This window comes from Apodemus sylvaticus, chromosome 5, assembly GCF_947179515.1.
Source record: "Apodemus sylvaticus chromosome 5, mApoSyl1.1, whole genome shotgun sequence".
Lineage (NCBI taxonomy): Eukaryota > Metazoa > Chordata > Mammalia > Rodentia > Muridae > Apodemus > Apodemus sylvaticus.
Window position 1 is genome coordinate 53,762,523 of NC_067476.1, and position 17,254 is coordinate 53,779,776.

The window sequence follows — 17,254 nt, forward strand, 5'->3', positions numbered from 1 at the left end:
TGACTCGTGCAGCCAGTAAAGCGGTACCCGGCTCCACTTTACAAATGAAGACTTTAAGGCTTGAAGTTGTGGCCTGATTGAAGCTGTGTGCTGGGCCCTGACTCCTGACTCCAAGGCCAGGACACTTCCCATGCTTCGTGCTGCCTCTTGGTCTCTGACGCCGGGAGCAATGGGCTAATCTCCAGAAGGCGCTGTGTATTTCAGAGAATCGCTGCTGTGTGTTTCTTGGACAAAGAATTATTATGCTGGCTTCCTGTGGCATTAGATGGGCTCAAGCTAAAGCTGTGGCTACAATGACTAACTCAGTTCTGTCTTTTGCTAGCTTTGCAGCTGTTGTGTGTATGTGTGTGTGTGTGTGTGTGTGTGTGTGTGTGTGTGGAGAGAGAGAGAGAGAGAGAGAGAGAGAGAGAGAGAGAGAGATGTGGCTGGAGGCATAGGTTGAAGATTAAGCTATAAACCATTTATTTAGAACTATGGAAAAGAGTTTTTACTTACTGTCCAATATTGGAGCACTTCTGTCATTGGTGACTGTCTTCTTTAGTTTCTTCCCTTTGCTGATGTCAGAGAGAAGGGCATTCCTCCCAGCCTGTTCTGTCTTATTCAAGGTGGGTTTCTCGGTATTGGCCTGAAAGGCAACCACAGGGACTCATCTGCTGCTCTTGGGGGTAAAACCATGCACTGGAGCGCTCAGTCAGACAGGTGGCTTGGTTTAAAGATCCTAGGCTATAAACTCTATGGGAGTTTTGGATTTAGATGTCATTTTCTTTAAGAATCAGATTCCTGGGAGCAGATACAGCAACAAAACACACAAATACTAAGTCTGTGATAAAATCTGAATGTTCAGACCATAATCTGCCCATAAAAAGCCAGGCTGTGCTGGTCCTTTCACATGTCAGTAAGTCTGAGGGAGTCTGCGGCCTGCTATTGGCCCTTATCTGAGCTGTGTCCCGAAGAGCAGATAGCATCTCCCATCATTTAGCAAGAAAATGCTGGACTCTGTCCAACCAGAGTGGGGTTTTCAACTCACTAAACCTTTAAAAAACAATTTCATCCAAATACACAGACAAAAGTGTATTTCTCTTTTAATTTGTGAAATTTACTATGGCATAATTTACATACATTGAATCTCTCCTGTCAGCTCACGCTATTAATTTTGACAAACATATAGTCAAAATATGGAATAAAATATTTTTTTCTTACTCTATAATTCCCTCACGTTCATTTGACTGTACCCTGTTTCTGATATTTAATTCCTTTGAAATCTTAGCCCAGAGCAAAGACAGAGCTACTTTTTTTTTTGTTTGTTTGTTTTTGTTTTTTCGAGACAGGGTTTCTCTGTATATCCCTGGCTGTCCTGGAACTCACTCTGTAGACCAGGCTGGCCTCGAACTCAGAAATCTGCCTGCCTCTGCCTCCCAGAGTGCTGGGATTACAGGCGTGCGTCACCACCGCCCGGCAAGACACAGCTACTTAAAGATGTCCAGGCATTTATTTCATAATCCTAAAGTTCCTGACTGTGAGACTGAGGCCCTGATACATTGGGTTAGTCTAGGAATGTGGACACTCAAGTCTAACACATAGGCCTGAAGGTGAGCACCTCTGCTGTGTGAATCCTGTCCAGGACAAATATGGCTGCCTCAGGTCAAAGGTCCTTCTAGCTGGCATGAGAGTCTCTTGGGCTGACCCAGCCCTTCGGAAAGGGGTGAGATTCCAGATTAGCCAGTTTTGATCATAAGAAGTAAAGGCAAGAAACACATGGTTTGAGGCCTCCCTCAGCCTCTTATTGCCAGGCTGAGAGGTGGAAGGGCGACTCCACTGCACGGAATTACTGCGTGCCAAGATGTAGACAGAGTGAAGAGATCCTTCGGCTGCGACAGTGGCAAAGAAGCACTTTCTCCGTGTCCCACTTCATTGTAATTTAGTCATTATTGACCTCTGTGTGTTACTTCCGCTTTACAGACACATGAACACAAACCCCAAACAAAAACACCAATGGAAGCCTGAGGTGTAGTAAGTTAAATCATCTGGTCCAGCGGCAGGGGTGTGGAGGCTGGGAGGAGGAGCAGAGGTCTGAACCCTGGCAGCCTGATGCCAGGACGGTCCCCTCTCGGAGAGAAGGGTGAATGTGGGCTCCCAAATGTTCCTTCCCCATCAGCCCTTGACAGCCCCTGGGAGCAGCCAGTAGGGAGCGTCTCCAACCTCCTTCCACACACAGTCTTCACATGGCTAACGTGGCTTGGATAGTGATTTTGTTCTCTAAAACACCACAGAGAGACCCTTAAAAGCCACCTGTCCCTTCGCTTTAAGAAGGAAAATCAACCAGGATGAACTGATGAATCCACACTGGACACCTTCAGTTTGAGTCAACGCCTTCCACGGCGACTTCCCCCTTGGCTGGAGATTTATTTTGTCACCTGACTTCCTTATGCCAACCTCCCTCAAGTGGCAGACTTGACAGGACCCCCAACTGCATGGCCCAACTAGGTCAGTACTGCCCGGTGGCCACCAATCCATCTCCCCCTTTCTCCGGCCTTGCTTTGAGTTCTGTAGTTATATCCCTGGCTGGCCTCAACTCTCCTACCTCAGTCTCCAGAGTTCAGATTACAGGCGTGCCACCATATCTGCCTTCAAATTTTAATCCATTAGGGTCAACATTCGTGATTTGTAAAATCATCTCTGTGCTATGTCATTATTTAATATTCTCATTACATTCATTTACTATATTATTTTCTGTACTCCTCTTTAATGAACACTTCCTCTTAAATTATATCACTGGCTTTAAAATCAGTCACTGGCTTTGATATGCCAATCATAAACTTTTCGAACACATATTAAAATAAGTGTATCAGCATTCAAATTCTAAAACATAACCCATGTACCAATTAGTAGTGATAGGCAACTCACATTTTGGGAGAAATACAGATAAACTGCTCTCGCCACATCAGCCAGCTAAGCGTGTTTTCTAATTAATCCATGCAAGGGCTGCTTAAAAATTTCATAGACTGACACTCTTATAAAATGAAAAATAAATATTATAAAAAATGAGTTTGTTAAAGAGATACACAAATCCTATCTGAGAATAAACCCAACTCCCATCAAACTGCTATAAATATTTTTAAATGCTTAAACACAATTTCTGTCCTTATGCCCTTAGGGATGCTCACAGGAAGCTGGGGAAGTTAGTAGACCAAAGAGTTACATAAAAGGTGCTATGGGAACCCTGGGGCAGGAGACTTTTTCTCCTCCAGCCTCAGTTTCCAAATACAAAAAAAAAAAAAATAAAGGGATCGATCATCAGTGGGGGGGGGGTGAGGGGGGTCTCCCAGGAGCAAAGGCTCACATGGTAGGTGGGGCTTTGGGATGAAGTGGGTCTTGGAGCCTTCTTACAGGCGAATATACCAAAACAGGCTCTCAGCCTTCCCTTTGGGAAGTAATCATCTAGACACAGGGGTGTGAGAGTGTATGGGGATGGAGGGGGGTGGGAGTAATATTTGCCAAGAACAGTGGGTAAAGATGGCTTCCCCCTTGAAGGCAGAGAAGGCAGAGAAGGCAGAAAGAGAGAGGTGAGTCTGGAAGACGTCGGATGCACTGCAGAGAGCCCTGGCTTTGGGCTAGGCGGTAAGCTCATTTGAATGGGGGACAGTGCATTCTGCATCAGTGCCTCCACACTGTCCCACAAAGCCTTATTTTAAGCTCTCACGTTTGCCTTGACGGATCTAGTGGAGGAAGACCACACTGCAGGCCCATAAGCTTGCATCCCAGGAGACCTGGACCAAACACATTCTTTTTGCTATCTGAATTCAAGAGGTCTCAACTAGGTTCTAACCTCAGGAAAGACTGGGCCCTGGCAAAGCAGACCTGTGCTGGAATGCCAGTGCACTCACGGCACAACTACGCACCAGCATTTGACCTTGGTTGTCTTCCTGCACAGGGTGAAGGGAGAAATCTACTGTCTGTGCATGCTCAGAAATAATCCCAGCCCTTGGGAGGTTTAAGACCTATCTCAGCAAGAGGCATTCTAAAAAGCTGCCATCTTGTCTTTTTTTTTTTTTCTTTTAAGAAAAACTGAATAGAGAAAATATACTCACAAGTGCGAACGTTGGTGGCGGTGGGGGCGCTGGTGGGGGAGGGACGGGCATTTTGGGTAGTTAAAATTTCAGCAGTCTTGAGGGTAAATCTGTAAAACAGAACACATTGGTGCATTAGATCGCTTGCTAACAGTCTGTCATAACCTCCCACTTCTCTTCCACAGTGACACAGGACACCTTTTAGAGGGGATGGGATGCACTACACTCCCCTCAGTTACCCTGGGAAGACAGTTCTGGAGGGACCCTGGTGAAAGTGGAGATGCCAACACTGCTCAATTCCGCCCCTGCACTGCAGACCACAGAGGCGTAGGGCGGCTGTGAGCATGTGTCTGCAGGAAACCTGTGCCTGCAGAAGCAGCAAGATTTTCTGGAAGCTACTAGAAATGCATCCCAGTCTGATCAAACACGTTTCGAGTAGCACCTACTCTTCCTCACTCATTCGCATAAAATCTTTTCTGCTCTCCCACCTTTCAGCCCCCGCCTTGAACAGGTCCAACATTTAATGAGATCCCGAGATGCTCCCAAAGCACGGACATTTTAGAATCTCTGTTGCAGAGTTTGGGCCTTATGCCAGTGAGCGGCCTGGGACACCGACCACCTGAGGGCTGTGCAACATTATGCCCAAATTCCAAACTCAGGAATTCTTTTCCTTTATTCTTAATAGTCTTGCCCAACTGCAGAAAACAATTTCTTAGCACTTAAATATTAATTTGGCTCAACTACTAAAAGGTTAATGTGGAAAATTTACACCTCTTAACAAACCATCCATTGAAATACTGCAGGACAGCCGGGCGGTAGTGGCGCATGCTTTTAATCCCAGCACTTGGGAGGCAGAGGCAGGTGAGTTTCTGAGTTCCAGGCCAGCCAGCTCTATACAGAGAAACCCTGTCTTGAAAAACCAAAAAGAATGGAGCTGGAGAACATCATACTAAGTGAGGTAACCCAGACTCAAAAGATGAATCATGGTATGCACTCACTAATAAGTGGATATTAACCTAGAAAACTGGAATACCCAAAACATAATCCACACATCAAATGAGGTACAAGAAGAAAGGAGGAGTGGCCCCTTGTTCTGGAAAGACTCAGTGAAGCAGTATTTGGCAAAACCAGAACGGGGAAGTGGGAAGGGGTGGGTGGGAGGACAGGGGGAGAGAAGGGGGCTTATGGGACTTTCGGGGAGTGGGGGTCCAGAAAAGAGGAAATCATTTGAAATGTAAATAAATATATCAATAAATAAAAAAAAAGAAACTTCAGTAAAAAAAAAAAGAAAAAGAAAAAAAAAGAAATACTGCAGGAGAGCTTGCACCCTGTGAACAACACCAGCAGACTCCCACACCTGCTTCTAAACCAGACCGAGGACATCGGGGGACCCAGTGCCTTCGAAGTGAGCTGACTATGAAACGGCACTTAGCCCCTCGGGGTGGGGCACCCCTGAACTCCAAACACTTAGCAGGTAGAGGTAAGAAAACATGGCAAGTCTGAGGCCTACACAGTGAGTCTGGCCTATGTAGCAAGCCCAGGTTAGCCAGAGCTACAGAGAGATCCTGAGAGGGAACATATTTTCCAAGTTCTTTATTCATTACTTTCTAATCTTGGGGTGGAGGGGTTCTCTGAGAGACCCCTGGAAGTGGCTTTATCCAGTTGTGGTTTATTACTGCAGTGGGCTATTTCAACGCTCAGAGCATCCTGATCTGTAGAAATCACTGGAAGTTGCCCTTAAATTTGCCCATTTTATGTGCTACATAAAATGGAAGGGTTGAATCAATAGTTGGGTGCTTTATTTGCCCTGTGTGGAAGGATGGGGTGGGTATCAAAGGAACAACGCAAGATGCAGAATCCCAACTGCTCCCCCGCCCTTGCTACGGTTTTTACATTCCATGGTTTCCATTTAAGTCCAGTGACAGTTTATAAATAACACTGTTAATTTATTTTCATGATTTCTTGTGTGCTCCTGGCTCCTTTCCAACTTAGTTTTATTATTTTTCTCCCCTGATTCCAAGGGATGTATTGTGGGGAATAGCAGGCAGCACAAAAATACGCCAAAAGTTCTACTTGTCCTCTCAGTAATAATTAACTTTTAGATTAAAAGGGACCTTGGATAAATAACAGCCAGAAATAGTTCTTATTTTGATGTATATTCTGCTAGTTTATAAATACATGTGAGCACGCATGCATGCCTGGGCACCCATCCCCCACCCTCAGGCTGGGCAAATGTATTCTCTCTCCCCCCACCTCTGCCTCTCTGTCTCTGTCTCTGTCTCTGTCTCTCTCTCTCTCTCACACACACACACACACATACACACACACACACACACACACAGAGAGAGAGAGAGAGAGAGAGAGAGAGAGAGACATTTGGCCAAGAAATATCAATTAAGAAATTTTAGATTACACATAACTCAGTAGTGTCTAAATGAGTCAAAGGTCTTAAATTCACATTGCTATTACAACCATAAAAATAAATAAATACAAGAGTGTTCATTTCACTGGAAGGCACACAAAATTATTAAGTAATATGAAATTGCTGCTAAAATCATGAATTTTTTAAAAGCTCAGAGTTTTGAGATTCCTACTGGAAAAATTCTTCTTGCTTTTTATTCTTTAGAGATTCCACAGTACAAGCTGAGTCGGATGTCTTTAAAACCTGAAAACCATTAAAACTAATTAAGGTGAATTTGGCTTTGTTCTTCAACTTCCTGTAAAAGGGCTCAACGGGAAAACTGAAGCTCACAGTAAACCACACTCATCCTGTTTCTTTAACACAGTCTTTTCACAGGTGCAGTTGCCTGTAGTTTCTATTTTATGACACCAGTTGCTAGGCAACATCCCCACCCCCACCCCCACCCCCACGACCTCTCTGGCCACTTAGAGACTTTTACCCTGGCAGAAAGGCTGGTCTTCCTGCTAATTACTTCACCTCTCCTGAGCTGAGGGTCCCCGCTCAGGGCCAAGAGGCAATCCCAACAAGACACACACAGGAGGACCCAGAAAGCAAAGCCAGCACAGCCCACAGAGGCCCCAGGAGTGACTCGCCCCACTCGTGTTCAGGGGAGCCCACGCTGGCTGCACACAGGACCCTCCACTTCCCACAACACACTTGGTCTTTGTTCAGGTGCTCCTTTGAAGCAAAGGCTTCAGTTGACTACTTGGGGTGGTTTCTTTCTCTCAGCAGCAGGGTGTGCCCGCTGCATTCGGGGTGGGGGTGGGGCACGGCTAATTCTGACACGCTTCGTTCAGAGTTCTAGACAAGGAACTGGTTTAGGGTGAGATAACTCGGCGACAGCTTGTGGTCCTAAAAGCGTTCTCCAGAGCGATACGGAGGGTCGAGAACTTAGGAAGCAGACTCACTTTCATTCCAGGAGTGGCTACTACAGGGGAAGCAGACCACGTGACCATGAAGAGGGTATTCTAACCCACTATCTTACATATTTAATTTAAAAATTAACAGACACTATAGGCATCCCAGGCCCTTCTAAAAGTAAGAACATGAAGTTTAGCTGGTGACTCAGCTACCTGTGGTTTAGCCTGAGGGACAAGGACCAGAAATTCTTTACTTTATCCATGTAAGTGAAACCCATTTTCTTCCCCATCTTCTGTCCTTTACAAGTACAGAAGGGACTCAAATCTCAAAGGTGAAGTTTCCCTAAATCATCAGCACCACATTTAGTATTCCCAGGAGGATTAATCTCTGCCTCCAATCTGCAGTACACACACACACACACACACACAGAGACAGACACGACATTCAAATCCACAGACTAAATATGTTTATTTTAACATCTCAAGTATAGCCTTATGTACTGAAATGTCACCAGATCTATTTCTAAAAAGGTCAAAACACTTAGAAAGGAAAATATTTTAGTTGTGAGTAATCATTCTAAGCATGTATTAAATGTTGCTGTGATCATTAAAGCAAAAATACTTTGCAATCCCTGACTCTCAGGACCAGAAAAGGACCTGGAAACTGTACCAATTGTACAGTTTATCATGTGGGCTCCTGGCTATGTAGGTGGAAAAAGTTCTTGGAATCCAGAAAATTTCTTCTAGATGCAGTAGTTAGGTGGCCTCGGGCAAATGACTTTGGGAAGCCCTGTTTCCACTATCAACGGATATAATAAAGCTATCTTCTTAGTAAAGCTACCCAAGAGTTAAATTAAGCAAGGTTTCATAAGAATTAGCCGTTTGTTAGAAGTTTAAAAAGGATGCGCAAACATAAAGTACAAATCACATGCTAAGTGATGAGCGCCACCATCTTTCCTACCTTCTAACCATGAGAAAGTGAAACCATAGCCCCTGTGTGCACACATGAGCTGCCACTGAATCACAAATCGCAAAGGAGTAAGGGACGTACGCTGTACGCTGTGGTTAAAATCTCTTACTGCTCTTCCACAGGCCCTGAGTTCAGTTCCCAGCACCCATAACCATAAGTGCTGGTCATGAATTCCAGAGGATTCTCTACGCTTCTTATGTCTCAGCAGATTATGTGCGCATGATACACATAAACTCACAAAGGCACACACACACACACAAATAAAACAAACAAACAAAAACTAAAGCACATCTTACATATCTTGGAAAAGAGTTAAGGTATTTCTTATTCTCGTTTTCTGTTTGTTTTACTTTTTAGAACTTAAGGTCACAAAACACATGGTAGCCAAAAGTAAGTGTTTTTTTCCAATATATGGCACACACATGACAAATTGATGGGGGGGGGGAGGCCAAACCTTAAGGCACAAATGTATCAGAATTGAAAGAAAAGCTTTACACGTCTAACAGAAGTTTAAAGAAGCTGGTTACACAAATGACATCTTCATTAAGATGTTAGAGGCCTCACGGGTCTGGGACTCACAGCTCATCTCCCCTGATCTGTGGAGCACTGGGTCTGGGGGAGCGCCAGTTTACAGAGCAGAGCTGGGACCTGCGTCCCTCTGAGGGACCCTGCTGCTGGCACTAGGGAACACTCTCCAGCACTGGCACCAGGCTCTGCATCCCCTCCACAGTGTGCCAGCACCCACAGACACACTTGGGAAGAGCATCAGAGGAGCCGAATGTGTGTTTAGGCAAATCACTTAATCTCCTTTGCCCGATAAAAAAGAGTTTTGACTAGATCAGAATCTACAAAGTTCTGGGAAGCCATCATGAAACCCTAAGGAGGGAAACAGCCCATCTAGGTGAATCCACACAGAGCAGAGCACTCCCTAGGTCCTCCCCTTCCTCTCTCTCCTCCTAGTCTAGTCAAGTATACATGCAACCCGCTACCTTCTGAACTGGAACTCTCTGTAGCCTTCGTTTACATTTGTATTTCTATTCTACACAAGAGCTACATCACCAAAGGCTGCTTGTGCTTGTTGACTAAAGTTGTAAGGGCCCTCCTCAGTGAGAAAAGTGTCGTTCTCTATTTCTGCAAGGGGAAAGAGGATCACATTATATATAAAGATCATATATATATATGATCTTTATTTTTATCTTTATTTTTATCTCGACACACTATGGCCCATTAAGCGTCATTTAGTTCTTCCCTTTGCTGATAAAGGAAATAATACATATATATATATATATATATATATATATATATATATATATATATATATATATACACACATATACTTCCTTACCCTGTGCACATGGGTCTCTGTGTGCACAGCTTTAAAGTGACATTTTATAGTTGGCATCATTTAATATTAATCATATTAAATTTAATTATGACAAACGTACTGTATCTGATTAACACCAGAAGTTGCCTCGGCACTGTTCTGCTGTGGATCTAATTACTCTAAAATAAAAGCAATATTTTCCTAATAGACTGCCTGAGCAGGGACCACACCACATGTGCAGCTGGACAGCTGCAGCCTCAGGCAAGTAAGGGGTGCTGGTGGGGGCGGGGCTTGCTTTGAAACTGACAGTGACTCCTTAGACTTTAAAAAATCCTATGGCAGATCAGGCTGAAGACTCAGAGGCAGCTCTACGGACCTGAGTTGACTTTACCGAGCAGAGGCATGTTAACTGACATAAGGCTCCATCTTACAGAAAAACGGGAAAGAAATTAAGATGAATCCAAATATGGTAAATGGTCAGGAAAAATTCTACAGAAAAAGCTCACTTACACATTGGCTAAGAGCAAGTTCTGAAGCACTCACAATTATCATAGCAGGCAGCAGGAATAAATCACAAGTAGTTCTACAGAACAATTAAACATCTTTATCTCGACACACTATGGCCCATTAAGCGTCACTTACTTCTTCCCTTTTGCTGATAAAGGAAATAAATTTAGTTTGAATGCAGTTTTTCTTACCGTTAAAAAGGAAGGCATGATCAGAGACTCAGACAGAGAGAGACCCGGCAAGACATGAGCCAGAGGAGAGACCTGTCCCTCAGAAAGGCTTCTTCTTCACACAGGCGAGGGGTTGTTTCTGGGCAACCATTTTGGACAAGCTCTGGCCTCTTGTTTAGTGTGACACACCAAGTCAGAGGCAGGCATCCTTCTGTGGTATTTCACTTCCTGCCTGATTAATTTCTCGTTTGTTCCTTCCTCCTTTGCTATAGAAAAAGAAACTAGATTGGTTTTACTTAAGAAGCAATGAAAAAAGCACCCAAATTAAAGTTTCTCCTTCCTTTAGGAGAGAATGTAGCCCCTTGATGCAGAGGTAAGTGGATCTCTGTGCCTCTCTCCTGATAACAGCTCCACCCCCACCCCCCCAAAAAAAACCTCTACAAAAATAATTACTCCTGGAACTTGAGATTTCGTCAAAAGAATTCAATTAGCGAGCACAACCCTCAGTTCTGACTATTTCATTCAGCAATGTTGAGAAGAGTTGCTGAAGAAATAAAAGCCCTTAAGTACGCGGAGAATTAGCCTAAGTGGGCCTTCCTCATTTGCAGAACGTTCAAGTGTGTGTGGGGAGAGAGTCAGGATGCAGGTGAGCTGTGCCGGGCGGTGCATCACAGCAAGTGAGCTTCGGATGCCACCCAGGCCTAAGCCAGGATCAAGAGCACAACAGAGAAGCCACAGACCGGCAGCTCTCTAGGCCCGAATGCTCTGTTGGCTCTCTCCATGCTAACATCGTGAGATCAACTCTGCTGGAAGAGATCTGCCAAAAGCAGACAGAGGGAGGCAGCAGAGGGAGGCAGCTTCTCACTTCTGAGGTGGATGGCAAGGAAATATAGCTCAGGATTTCCCAGTCTTGGGTCCAGTATAGGGTAGCCTAAAATATCCATACCATTTCTCTGCATGAGAAATGTATGAGAAATTCACATTCATTTTTGTAGCACATACCATGTAACTGAGAAAATGGCTTCAGGTGAAAGAATGAAAAGCGAGATATGTTTCAGAAACATCATTATGAATCTGCATGTGGGAACCTGATTCCGGTGTAAAGCACGGCTGCGACAGTGGACAGCGTTGGAGGAGACACTTGTAGGGTACAGAGGGACCAGGAGTATTGCATTTCCTCTGGTGCTTAGGATAGCTCCACCCCAATACCAGAAATACTGATATTGAGGAGTGCTGGACAGACGGGCTCTGAGTTGGAAAGGTAGTAAACCCAAATCCCCTGAGCTCTGAATTGACTCGAACGAGCACTGTCACGATGTTGAGCCCCGGGCCCAGGTCCTAGCCGTGGAATCCCAGGGTAAAGTGACTAAGGTGCTCTACTTTTCTCCTGGTGCTGCCTGAAGGAACGCAGGACCTCTTGCCTAAAGCAGGGCCTCGTGCAGGCGGTGTTCCAACAGGACTTCCCAGGCACGAGGCCGAGCAGAGACAGAGGCTTGCAGCCAGCATCCACTTCTGAAAACCCTTGGGGCAAAAACAAAAAAGATTATCAACTCGAACTTAAATGCTCGGGTGACTGTTTGAGGAAGTCTAACTATAGCTGGCTCTAAAACGAGAACATGGGCAACGGGGTGACTTGTCCACATATTTACGGAGTTATTTTGAAGTTTGCTATGTTAGGCACCCCAGATTCACACATACAGAGAGAGGAAGAGAGGGCGGAGAGGGCATGGAGACAGAGACACAGACACAGAGAGAGAGACAAAGAGACCATTCCGTGTGCACGTTTTCCAAGGCTCTTCCATCTATTAGAGAAGCCCAGTAGGGAGGGAGAATGTTACTTAGCAGGCAGAAGCTCCCAAGAATTCCAGAGAGTAGGGATATAGAATCTGGGTCATTTCATCTTTAATGAAATCTGCAAATGCAGTCTACATGGGCTATACTTGAGTGTGTATCAGGTTAGATAGACGGTGAACTTGATAATGGTCCTCTGCTTAAAGCCCTCCAACAGCTTCTCATTCATTTCCAACACCACAAAGGCCCATAAGATTTTTCCTAGCGCCCTGTCATCCTGGCTGGTGCTGAATTGGCTGTAATCTTGCCTCTGCACTCAGTGCACACAGGGCTGGATTTCAGGTGTGTATCACCACCGCTTGGCTCAAACTGATGCTGATGTACCCCACAGCCCTTTCTGTTCCTTAGCTGTACCAAGTTCATTTGCATCTTGGGGCGTTGTAGTTATAAATCCTCTCACCTGAGCCTTCCTTGTTCGGCTGTGCGTAAAAATGCCCTCAGGCTCCAACTTTGTTTTCTTTTTGCAGAGTGCACATCACTTGATATTGGACCTGTTTGAATGTCGTCCTCGCCAAGATTTTAGCTCCATGAGAGCTGAGACCCTGTTTGTCTCTTTCTCTGTTGTTTCCTTGGCATCTAATCCCAGTGCCTGGTAGGTGTTCGATACAGTGGCTTCAAATTTCTTGTAACACAACGTTCCCTCCCAAGTTTCCCATAGTTAGCTTCAGTTGTCAACTTGACATAAACCCAGAGTTGCCTGGGAAGAGAGGAGCTCAGCTGAAGAACTGCCCTGATGAGAGAGGCCTGTGGCCATGTCTGCGATGGCATGGCTAGCAGCATTTCCTAACTGCTAAGCCAGCTGGCCTGGAACCCTCAAATAAACCAGTCTAGCACCGAGATTGCTGCCGTGCCTTAGCAGTCTGGGGGTTCCAAGTCTGCCTTGTGCTTCTCTGCTTTGCGGGACATCCTCCGCCCTCCCTCTCAGATCCGGAGATGCTCAGCCCACTGCACACACAGCATCAGCATCAGTAGTACAGTGGTCCACAGCTGCCCACACTCTTGCATACACTTAGATCTCCAGAACTCTTTTTGCTGACAGCCACTACATAATCTGAACCAAGGAAACGGCCCGGGAGGAGACCGGACGTGACCTGTGAGGATGCAGGGTTGGACCTGCCGCACTCATCCTTTGGGACCCTGGGTATGAAACTAAGCATAAGCAGGGATTGGGGTGAAGACAATGAAGTACCAATGACGCCCTGAGCTAAGGGCTGAGCTTTGCCTGCACGCAGCTCTAATCGCAGATGTGTGATTACATTTTACTTTGAGTAGGCTGGCGCAGACATTGTAAGTAACAGAGTAACTGGTACTGGAGGAAAGTTCTGAGTGTGACTCTTATATTTGCAATTGGCTGGGTTAATGTCGGGGAAAGGTTAGTATGGGCTCTTCAAGTCTAGAAGTTGGTAATCCTTGGAATGTATGCTAGTTATGATGTGGCTTATTAATCTATGACTGCTGATGGTACACGACTAACAGAAAATACTTCGGATGTTGGGCTATCCTGTTCTGTGCTCCCTGCTATGTTCGTTCCAGACAAAGCAGGGACAGAGGGCAGAACTGTACCAGGAAACAAGTCTGGAAGACTCTAGAGGTTGAGTTCTTGCAGGGTTGCACACCACTATGCTTACTTTCCCAATATCTGAAGAAAAACAAGCAAGCAAAAAGCAACAAGGCCTATGGCTCACTCCCTCCTTCATCCTGTGTGGGGTGGGGGTGGGTGGGGTCGCTTGATTCTTTACCAGCTTGCTAGGATGCAGAGTTAAGGAAAAGTTAGTTTGTTCATCTCAAAATAATCTCTTGGCTTTGGAAAACTGAAGTCTTTTCCATAATAGCTGATGATACAGGTAGTTTCCTTTCTAGGAAAGGATTAAAGTTATTGAAAGGAATAATAGTGACTGAAATCAAAGACTTTAGTAACTGAAGCAATAAAAAAATTAAATAAAATCCCAACCAGTGAGCTAAGAAACAAGAGAGAAAAAAGAAATACTCCAAGAAGCAAAAGAAAACAGGGGAGAGGGGAATGAGATGCCTTCCTCAGTAATACAAAAGGCTCAGGCCTGGTGGGTGGGGCCCGCATTCACATTGTCTTCACTGCCAGGATAACTCTTAACACACTCCTGGGACAGTCTTAGCTCACCCAGACCCAACTCTGGGCTAGAGCTATAAACTCTCAAGAAGACTTCACTGTGTTTGAAACCATTTCTGAAACCCAGGCACTGACTAGGCATTCCTGGGCATGAGGCCAATGACATCAAGTCTTCTCCTTCCTGGAGTCTTAATGCTAATAACCCAAGTACTGGAGGTGACTCCTCGGCTGCGAGATGCTATGGTATTCAGTTCTGGTTTAGACACTCAAAAAAAAATCCATGGGCTCAAAGCTTCAGTGGCCTTTCAATTATAGCAAGTGAGGTCTAAGTTCCTCCATGTTGTGTGAGGCTGTGGGGGAGGGGGGCTGGGGGAGGCTACCCTCCCCTGCCAGCTTCAGCAGGGCCTGTTTCTGTGCTCTCCCTCTTCTGAGCCCGCTGGGTCCTCCCCTAAGAACACTCGCCTCACGGCCGTCCACTCCCCTCACGGCTGTCCACTTCACTCGCAGTAGGCATTACTGACACCATCTGCTTTTCCCACTGCAGCGGCCACTATGGGTCTTTGTCTTGTCTAGTACTGTCTCCCCAGCTGCTTGGAACAGTAACTGACACATCAGAGAGCTTATAAAACACATGAAAGGGCACTGGAGAGCCTCCTGGCTCCAGGTTAGAACATCACCAACCTTATTTCTTTGTAGGAAAAAGTGGGTTTTTTGTACATGGAAGGCCCATGGAGTGCCCTTTGAGGGCACCCTCTTGTTTCCAGTAATCTCATTAAACTGTGAAAGTTTCCAGTTGCTCACCAGCTCCCAGCCCAAGTGTCCCCAGGGGAAAACCCATACAAAACACAGAGGATGGTTTCTTACAGCCCAAAAAGCCAACTACTGGAAAGTCCCCCTCCATATCCCGCCATGTCTAGTCTCTGCACATATTCCAGGAGTTGCTACTGACGTGTAGCTAAGCACGCATTCCTTCTGGTTACCTGTTGATGGTTTGAAGACCAAATACGGCCCTTACAATCATTTCTAGGATGAGTATAAGGGTATCTAGGTTCTCGCCCACCTTCTCTGTAGCCCAGAGTAACTTCATGCCTTCTCTTGGAGGACAGAGCCTTAAGGACACAAAAACTCCCTGGAATCCCAGGGAAAAGGGGCAGATAGAGGACAGTAGCTCTGTACTCTAGAGCCTGACATCATGTCTCCAAACACTGCAGGAGAAGCGCACTGACCCAAGATGCCCCTTGGAGGCCTCTGGCTGCTCATGAGCCAGGCCTGACTGGTGGTGTTTCCTGGAAGAGGCTGACCCAGCTGCTCTGTGAAGACAGGAGAGAGGGGAACATCTGCAGGTCCAGTAATGAGTGGCTTTCCTGGGCTTGAGACAATTTGCATTGTACCATCTGAAAGACTATCCCATTCAGCCCAGAACTGCCCCCTTCAAAAGTTCTATCAGATACCTACGTAGGTGGCAAAAATGTATACCATGATCTTATCCAGGACCTTAACTCCAGTGTATATGTAAATGTAAACTAATCACATATGTTCCTTGACTTACAAGGTAGGTTACCATCTTATAACTCACTGTAAGTTGGAAATGGTGTGGCTAGTAGTAAGTTGCAGTTAGACAGAACCAACAGTGGGGTGACAGCAGATAACAGACACATACTGCACACCTCAAAAAGTTACAGGAAAGATTTGGGAGTTTTCATCATAAACAAATGATGTTTGAGGAAAGACACGTCTAAATGATTTAAACACTTCAGATATCCAGACATCATTCCATTAATATGTATCTGTCAGAATGTTTTATGTATCAGTTTGAAAATATACTTTAAAGAAGACTTGTAAATTTACGTTTAGTAGATTACATGCAATCAACTAAACACGCTAGCTCAGAAACTAATTCTGCAGTGGCTCCTCACGTGCTCCCCCTCACCCTTCAGAGGCCATCAGCGGTTCAGGTCACTGCCCAGTGTTGTACCAGGAGGCCAGCAGCCAGAGTACAGTCCATACTAACGCATGCCTGCTTCTGTAGCCATTAAGTTGAAAAACTGCAAGTTGAACTGCCTTAAATCTGGAAACATTGACTGCATTCATTGCCTTACTTTCCAGAAATATAAATATTCCATCAGTGAAAAGGTTTGCTTTGTTCAGGTTGTGGGAAAAAAAAATGTGAAAGTTGTCAGAATAAGAAAAGGAATCAACCCTAACAACAAGGGGGAAAAGCTGGGGGGGGGGGGTGAAGAGGGGGGCCACTGGAGAGATGGCTCAGCGGTTAAGAGCCCTGACTGCTCTACCAGAGGTCCTGAGTTCAAATCCCAGCAACCACATGGTGGCTCACAACCATCTGTAATGGAATCCAATGCCCTCTTCTGGTGTGTCTGAAGACAGCAGTACATAACATAAATTTAAAAAACAATAAAGCTGGAATGTTAGGAAAATATGTTGCCTGACAGCAACCATTCCACATGGGCTGATGAGAACCACAGCACGCACAGGGGTCACAGAATCCCTGTAGAACAAGCACTTCTCCGAGGGCAGCAGTAACTTTCAGCCTTGACTGAAGTCACTCTTGTTATCAACCGCAGTGGCCAGAATATTGTTTCAAAATATTCATCCTCACTTTCGGCTTTGAAGGCTCTGCCTTCCACACCCTGTGTCCACACCCACAGTTCACTACCATAATCTTCTGTTATTCCCAAATAAATACCAGTTACTGTTTTGAGAATCTGTCCTTGTTAAAAAAATTTTTTTAATTAGATTTTTATCAAAAGCTTGTCACCACTTGTGACAAACAAACAAACAAACAAACAAAAAACCAGTGTGCCCAAGGACCCTGATAATCTTTAACGTCTATCTGGAGCTCATTTATAGTGGTGGCTGTGGAATCCACAGAGATTCCACACACAGATGCAGATGCTGACCACTGGCTTTGTGTGCTGTGCCCCCTCCCCTACCCAAGAT

General features: G+C 45.3%; 1 protein-coding gene and 1 long non-coding RNA gene across 6 annotated transcripts in view; one reads left to right on the forward strand and one right to left on the reverse strand.

Annotated features, from left to right (window-relative positions):
* Wipf1 (WAS/WASL interacting protein family member 1) overlaps positions 1 to 17,254 on the reverse strand; it is a 105,028-nt gene that overhangs the window by 16,747 nt on the left and 71,027 nt on the right. For 4 of the 5 annotated variants that reach the window (XM_052182716.1, XM_052182715.1, XM_052182717.1 and 1 more), the window contains exons 2-3: positions 4,089 to 4,177; positions 496 to 625 (exon numbers count right to left, since the gene is read on the reverse strand). In XM_052182716.1, the coding sequence (XP_052038676.1) occupies positions 496 to 625; positions 4,089 to 4,139 (181 nt within the window). In that variant the 5' untranslated portion in view covers positions 4,140 to 4,177. Of the gene's footprint in view, positions 1 to 495; positions 626 to 4,088; positions 4,178 to 10,380; positions 10,591 to 17,254 lie in introns of those variants that run through there. The other variant, XM_052182714.1, reaches the window with a different exon arrangement.
* On the forward strand, positions 10,642 to 16,450 carry LOC127685473 (uncharacterized). Its single transcript, XR_007977882.1, has 3 exons — positions 10,642 to 10,732; positions 12,678 to 12,802; positions 15,508 to 16,450. It is a non-coding gene; the product is annotated as an uncharacterized LOC127685473 (long non-coding RNA).